This window comes from Solanum pennellii, chromosome 7, assembly GCF_001406875.1.
Source record: "Solanum pennellii chromosome 7, SPENNV200".
NCBI lineage: Eukaryota > Viridiplantae > Streptophyta > Magnoliopsida > Solanales > Solanaceae > Solanum > Solanum pennellii.
Window position 1 is genome coordinate 62,175,180 of NC_028643.1, and position 6,974 is coordinate 62,182,153.

General features: G+C 40.3%; 1 protein-coding gene across 1 annotated transcript; it reads right to left on the minus strand.

Moving 5' to 3' along the window:
* Window positions 1-3,639: 3,639 nt before the first annotated feature.
* Window positions 3,640-6,773, minus strand: LOC107025139. Its single transcript, XM_027918516.1, has 4 exons — window positions 5,659-6,773; window positions 4,812-5,556; window positions 3,762-4,703; window positions 3,640-3,657 (listed from the first exon to the last, which is right to left on the minus strand). The coding sequence occupies exons 1-4, from the start codon at window positions 6,771-6,773 to the stop codon at window positions 3,640-3,642; spliced, it is 2,820 nt and encodes a 939-aa protein (XP_027774317.1).
* Between the last annotated feature and the right edge of the window lie 201 nt (window positions 6,774-6,974).

The following is a 6,974-nucleotide window of genomic DNA, read 5'->3' on the forward strand; positions in this document are numbered from 1 at the left end:
AAAGAAATGGCAATATTGTTTACCCGTGTGAGGAGACTCCTATCTTCCATGAATTGAACATTGTAGTAAAACTCACGAACCTCTTCTTCATGGAGGATGGGGGATTTCTTGTCGAACAGGTGCAGCCAAGATTGGATCTCCACCATGTCATGCAGAGAATCCATGCCAGGAAGAGTTATAATCCCCATATCAAAAACTCTTCCGGCGAGAACTGCTTGTTTCCTCAGACTGTCAACTACTTCCTGCAAGTTGACATTCTCAACTTTCCTGGCTTGAGGACCAGGTCCCTGTGTCTGCTTTCTCTTCTTCCCTTTTGACTGTGATTGTTCAACCTTCCTTGTAGCCCGTTCCCTTTTCTTTTCTGACTTCTTTTTCTTAGTTTTCTTCTCAGCTTCTTCTCCCGACAACTCAACCAATTTTTCGTCCGGTATTCTGAAATTTGATACCTTGAAGGTTCGTGCACGTCTGACTGCAGCAGCAGAACGTGCGCTTGCCTTCAAGGCATCTACCATCAACTTTTGTGCAGCAGACCTTGTATTAGGTCGTCTCCTAGGAGCCTCCTCCACGACCTTTTCTTTCCCTTTTCGACTCTCAACCGTCCATTTTAATGGTTCTTCCTCACTTGCAGATTCAGATGAAGAGGAAGAAGAGTACCGCCCTAAATCGGGGGTTTTATCGAAAATGGGTTGAGATGGCCTTACCTCTTCTCTTTCAAGGACATCAGTGTGTTCTGCTCTGGCCTCTTCTCGCATCATTGCCAGGCTTTCAATCACGAGCTCCTCACTCACTGCCAGTATATTAGACTCGGAAGCCCTATGTTTTGGTAGATCTCCTTCAAACATGGTGTCAGGCAACATGTCTTCACATGGACCAGGTCCAGTAGGTACTGCAGAAGTGTTTAGATCTATGGAGAAGAAGGGGTTATCAGGAGTATTTTGTGGAGAACTGGGTGGGGGAGGAAGTCTGGCTTGAGCAGTTGTTGGAGAATAGAATGCCAGGGGCTCGATTTCACTAAGAGCGTCCAACATTTGTTTAGAAGAAGATGAAGAGGAAAACATGTGTGTGATACTGGAAGATTTCGTTGAAAAGCAAAAAGAGGAAGAAGAAGACAGATTTTGCTTTTGAAATTGATAAGCCTTTTTGATAAAAGAGAGAGAGATAAAGTTAAGAGACGGATGAGAGTTTCAAAAAGAAAAAGGCCCTCTTTAAAAGAAGTGAAAGGGTGCCAGGTCCTTGATTGGATGCGTCGTTTGAGAGAGAAACGATTGGACTGATCGGTCAGAGTAACCGATGACTGACACGTGGCTTTTTCAACGGTCAAATTTTTCAGTTTAAATTTAATGTAAAAATGCTAACCTGGACAGGTACCAGGTACCATGATAGAGTTTAACTTCATTCCTTTATTGTTCTAGTCTCTTCTTTTGCTGAGCAGGTCCCTACTGAGAGTATACCTACTAAAGATACAAAAAGAGATCTTGTTCAGATATTTAAGATTCACACAAAGGATACCTGCACTGCAATTTTAGCCATCAAGGGAGTTCCACTATTGGAGGCTAAAAGCATCACTTTGAGATCAACATCCCCAACTTTAATCGATTCCTCTCAAATTGATCCTTGCTGAGAGCCTTGGTGAAAATGTCTGCAATCTGTTCCTCCGTTGGACAATATGTGAGCACAATATTTCCCTTCTCAACATTATCTCTCAAAAAATGATGTCTAACATCAATGTGCTTTGTTCTCTTATGATGGACTGGGTTCCTTCCCATACTAACAGCACTAGTATTGTCACACATAAGAGGAATTGCTTTGATGTGGATTCCAAAATCTTCTAAGTGTTGCCTGATCCACAACAATTGAGAACAACAAGCTGCAGCAGCTACATATTCAGCTTCAGCGGTTGAAAGAGCCACAGAGTTCTGCTTCTTGGTACCCCAGGAGATAAGTGATGATCCAAGGAAATGAGCCATTCCAGAGGTGCTCTTCCTGTCAACTTGATAACCTGCAAAATCAGCATCTGCAAAACCAACTAGATCAAAAGTATCACCTGCAGGATAGAAGAGAACCAGGTCCCCTGTTTTCTTCAAGTATCTAAGAATACGTTTTGCAGCCTTCAGGTGTGAATCACGAGGACATGCTTGAAACCTGGCACACATTCCAACACTATACACAATATCAGGCCTGCTAGCAGTTAGATATAACAAGGAGCCAATGATTCCTCTGTACATTGTCTGATTCACAAGGGGATCAGATTCTTCTACTATCATCTTGGAATTTGTTCCCATAGGAGTATCAATAGGTTTAGAATCAAACATATTGAATTTCTTCAGCAGCTCTTTGATATACTTCTCCTGGCATATTGAAATCCCGTTTGATGATTGCTTGATTTGCAGCCCCAGGAAGAATGTCAACTCACCCATCATACTCATTTCAAACTCCCTTCCCATCAGTGATGAGAATTCTTCACAGAGATATTCTGAAGTAGCTCCAAAGATTATGTCATCCACATAGACTTGAATGATAAGCAATTCTTGTTCTCTTTTTAATAGGAACAAAGTATTGTCTATCTTGCCTCTTTTGAAACCATTCTTCAGCAGAAACTTTGACAACCTTTCATACCATGCTCTTGGAGCTTGTTTCAGACCATATAGTGCCTTATTCAATCTGAACACATGATTTGGCAGCTCTGCATCTTCAAAGCCAGGTGGTTGCTTGACATACACCTCCTCCTTGAGATCTCCATTCAGAAATGCACTCTTCACATCCATTTGATACAGCTTGAACCCCATAAAAGCAGCAAAAGCTATTAGGATTCTAATAGCTTCCATTCTGGCAACAGGTGCAAAAGTCTCATCATAGTCAATTCCTTCTTCTTGATTGTATCCTTGCACCACCAGCCTGGATTTATTTCTAGTAATCACTCCATTTTCATCAAGTTTGTTTCTGAATACCCACCTAGTTCCTATTATAGTTCTGCCTTCAGGTCGAGGAACCAGGTACCATACCTTACTTCTTTCAAACTGATGGAGTTCTTCTTGCATAGAATTGATCCAGTCTGCATCACCTAATGCTTCTTTAACATTCTTGGGCTCAATAGATGATATGAATGCTGAGAATGCAACTAGATTTCTTGTTTTTGATCTAGTTTGAATTCCAGAATTCAAGGGTGAAATGAGATTGTCAAGAGGATGTGATGAACTATGCTTCCATCCTGACTTTGCAGCAGACTGATTTGGCAGATCAGCATGTTCTTCTTCATCAAGAGTGACATCATCTTCTGGGGAGTCTGATGTACTCTGGCTGGAGTTTTGAGTAGTACCAGGTACCATATCATCCTGTTCAACCTCAGCATCTTCTTCAGGTAGACTATGATTCTGATCATCACAATCATTTTTCAGTTGTTGATCTGCATCAGCTTCAGCTCCTTCAATCTTCTTGGATTTGAGCATTTTCAGCACATCATCATCATCATTTGATCCATCATTCTTCAAGCTTCCATTTTCATCAAAGACAACATGAATGCTTTCTTCAATGCATTGTGTTCGTTTGTTGAATATTCTGTAGGCTTTGCTGGATGAAGAATATCCAACAAATACTCCTTCATCACTTCTGGGATCAAATTTTCCCAGATCATCCTTCCCATTATTCAGCACAAAACATCTGCATCCAAATGCTCTAAGATAGCTCAGCATTGGCTTTCTGTTGTTGAGCAGTTCATATGGAGTCTTATTCAAGACAGCTCTTATTAGACACCTATTGGTAACATGGCATGCTGTGTTAACAGCTTCAGCCCAGAAACTTTGAGGAAGATTTGATTCAATAATCATAGTTCTGGCAATGTTCACCAAGGTTCTGTTCTTCCTTTCCACTACTCCATTTTGTTGAGGAGTTCTTGGAGCAGAGAAATTGTGGCTTGTACCATTTTCAATACAGAATCTATCCAGTGTTGAGTTTTCAAACTCTGTGCCATGATCAGATCGAATGCTGCAAACAACTTGATTCAATTTGGTTTGAATCATTTTAAAGAATACCACCAACTCTTCAGCTGTGTCTGCCTTTGATCTCAAAAATCTTGTCCAGGTGTATCTTGAATAATCATCAACAATCACCAAGATGTACTTCTTGCCATTTCTGCTTTGAACCTTCAGGGGTCCACACAAGTCCATATGAAGCAGCTCTAGTGTTCTTGATGATGTTACTTGATTTTTGGGCTTAAAAGATGATCTGATCTGTTTTCCTTTAACACAAGCTTCACAGATTTTATTTTCAGCAAACTTCAGTTTGGGCAGACCTCGGACCAGGTCCTTAGAAATCAGTTTGTTCAATAAAGATGAGCTTACATGCCCCAGTCTACGATGCCAGAGATCAGCATTCTCATTCTGAGCACTAAGACATGTCAGATCATCTCCATGAGATGCTTCTAAGTTTGCCACATACATATTTTTACTTCTGTGTGCAGTGAGAATTACTTTGTTTGTAGTTAGACTCACCACAGTGCATTTCTCAGAAGTGAATTTGACCTCATTCCCTTTGTCACAGATTTGTGACACACTCAACAAGCTGTACTTCAACCCATCCACATGGTAAACATTGTCAATTGAATCTTCAAGAGATCTTCCTACTTTGCCAACTCCCAAAATGTACCCCTTCTTGCCATCACCAAATGAGACACCTCCTCCTTGGAGGGTCTTGAGTGAGAGGAAGTTCTTTACATCACCAGTCATATGCTTAGAGCAGCCACTATCCATATACCAACATTGACTGCTGCTCCTCTCACTCACCTGCACCAAAAATCACTTGTTAAGCTTGGGAACCCATTTCAGCTTGAGTTCCCAGTAGGCAGACAAAGGAGTGATCAGATAGTTCTTGGTCCAATATGGTAGACTTTGAATCTTTCTAACAAAAGACCTAGGAGCATGAACAGATTTTTTCTTTGAAAATCTGTGAGTTGAGACAGGCTCTGTAGGACCAGGTCTCTCATTTGGTGCATTTTGTCTTTCAGCATAATTAGAGTATCTTTCACATGAGTTTCTCCAATTAACACACTCATTCTTCAAATGTCCATTCTTACCACAATGCAAACACAACAGATTGTCAGACACAAACACATACTTACTATGAGGATTATAAGGAGGACTTATGTTCAGACTTCCTAGTCCTTTCTTATTAAAATTACTCTGATTTGTCACATTTGACAGCAACTTTGAGGATTTGGTCCACTTAAGAGATTTTTCAAGTTCCTCCTTAAGTTTCACAATATCCTGTTCTAATTTGTTATTCTTTTCAAGTGACAACCTGAGATTTGTCTCAGAGTTCTTCAATTTTTCATGAATTTCAGCTTGCAATCCATTTGGCTTTCCATTCAGCTTTTCAGCTTCTTCAGTAAACTGACACAACTGATTCTTAAGTTCAGAGTTATTTAACTCTAGAGACGCCATTCTTGACATTGTGTCTTCAAATTGACCTTTGTTTTCAGTTAAAATTTCAAGTTCAACAATCATGGTATCTCTTTCAGATGTTAACTCTATCACAGAATCTAACATGACTTTTGCCAAGGTTCTCAATTTTTTAAGAGAATATTTATCCAAGTCATTTTTCATGTCAAGAAGAGTTACCTGATTGTCTTCTTCTTCATTTTCTGTGTGTGCCATGAGAGCAAACATTTCATTGAAGACAGTTCCCTCCTCATGCACAGCAACCATTGACACATCCTTTGGCTCATCAGGATCTTCTGAGTCACTAGAAGAATCCCCCCATGCAGCAAGAGCCCTTTTGACAACCATATCAGCAGCAGCTTTACGATCTCTGTTACCAGGTACCAGGTCCCTTCTGTTTTCCTTGTCACCCCTGTGTTTTTGATGTTCCTTGTTTTCATTCTTAAGCAAAGGACACTCTCTGATGAAATGCCCAGATTTTCCACACTTGTAGCAAGTATCACCTTGAGCAGCATTTCGAGTCCCATTAGTTCCCTTTTTATAAATTTTGTTTCTCCTCACAATTTTTTGAAATCTACTAATGAGGTATGCCATATCATCATCATCACTTGAATCTTCATCTGATTTATACTTTAGCATCAATGACTTGTCCTTCTTGGCTTCCTTCTTTGACAAATCATAGTTTCGATTCATCTCATGTGTTTTCAGATTACCAATCAAAGCATCCATAGTCAGCACCTTCAAGTCCTTGGCTTCTGTAATGGCATCAACTTTGCTCTCCCAAGACTTTGGAAGAATTCGAAGCACTTTCCTGACTTGTTTGGTCATGCTTATAGGTTCACCCAGACTTCGCAGCTCATTTGTAATGGAAGACAGCTTGGTGAACATGTCATGTATTGTTTCTCCTTCCTTCATTTTGAAGTTCTCATATTGTGAGGTAAGCATGTCAATCTTAGATTCTTTGACTTGTTCAGTTCCTTCATGTGCAGTCTTCAAGCAACCCCAAATTTCTTTAGCAGACTCAAAGGCTGACACTCTGTTATACTCATCAGGTCCTATCCCACAAACCAGAAGAGTTTTAGCTTTGAAACCTTTTTCAATCTTTTTCCTGTCAGCTTCGTCATATTTCTGCCTAGGCTTTGGAACAGTAATAGTCTTCTCTCCATCCTTTTTATCCATCATTGGAACAAATGGTCCATCCAGTACAATATCCCATAACTCGCTGTCTTCAGCCATGAGGTAGTCATGCATTCTAACTTTCCACCAACTGTAGAAATGTCCATTGAAACGAGGAGGTCTGTGTGACGACTGACCTTCTTCGAGATTAAGTGGAGCAGCCATTCTAGAACGATATCACTTCCTTGGTGTTAAACAAATAGGGAGTGCCTGCTCTGATACCACTTGATAGAATGTATGCCTTTACTTAACAGTATTGGACCAGGTCCCTTACTACACTAATGAATAAAACAGAAAGTTAAATGCAGTAAAATCAACACAATGATTTTACGTGGAAACCTCCTTGCTTAAGGGAGTAAAACCACG

What these genes read in the sequence shown, in the direction of transcription:
- LOC107025139 (XM_027918516.1), bottom strand. Translation starts at nt 6,773, where the DNA reads ATGGCTGCTCCACTTAATCTCGAAGAAGGTCAGTCGTCACACAGACCT. An exon ending in GGAACTGTCTTCAATGAAAT is followed by an intron (nt 5,557 to 5,658) that starts GTTTGCTCTCAT and finishes TAAAAAATTGAG; the next exon opens with AACCTTGGCAAAAGTCATGT. An exon ending in GGGAACTCAAGCTGAAATGG is followed by an intron (nt 4,704 to 4,811) that starts GTTCCCAAGCTT and finishes GGTGATGTAAAG; the next exon opens with AACTTCCTCTCACTCAAGAC.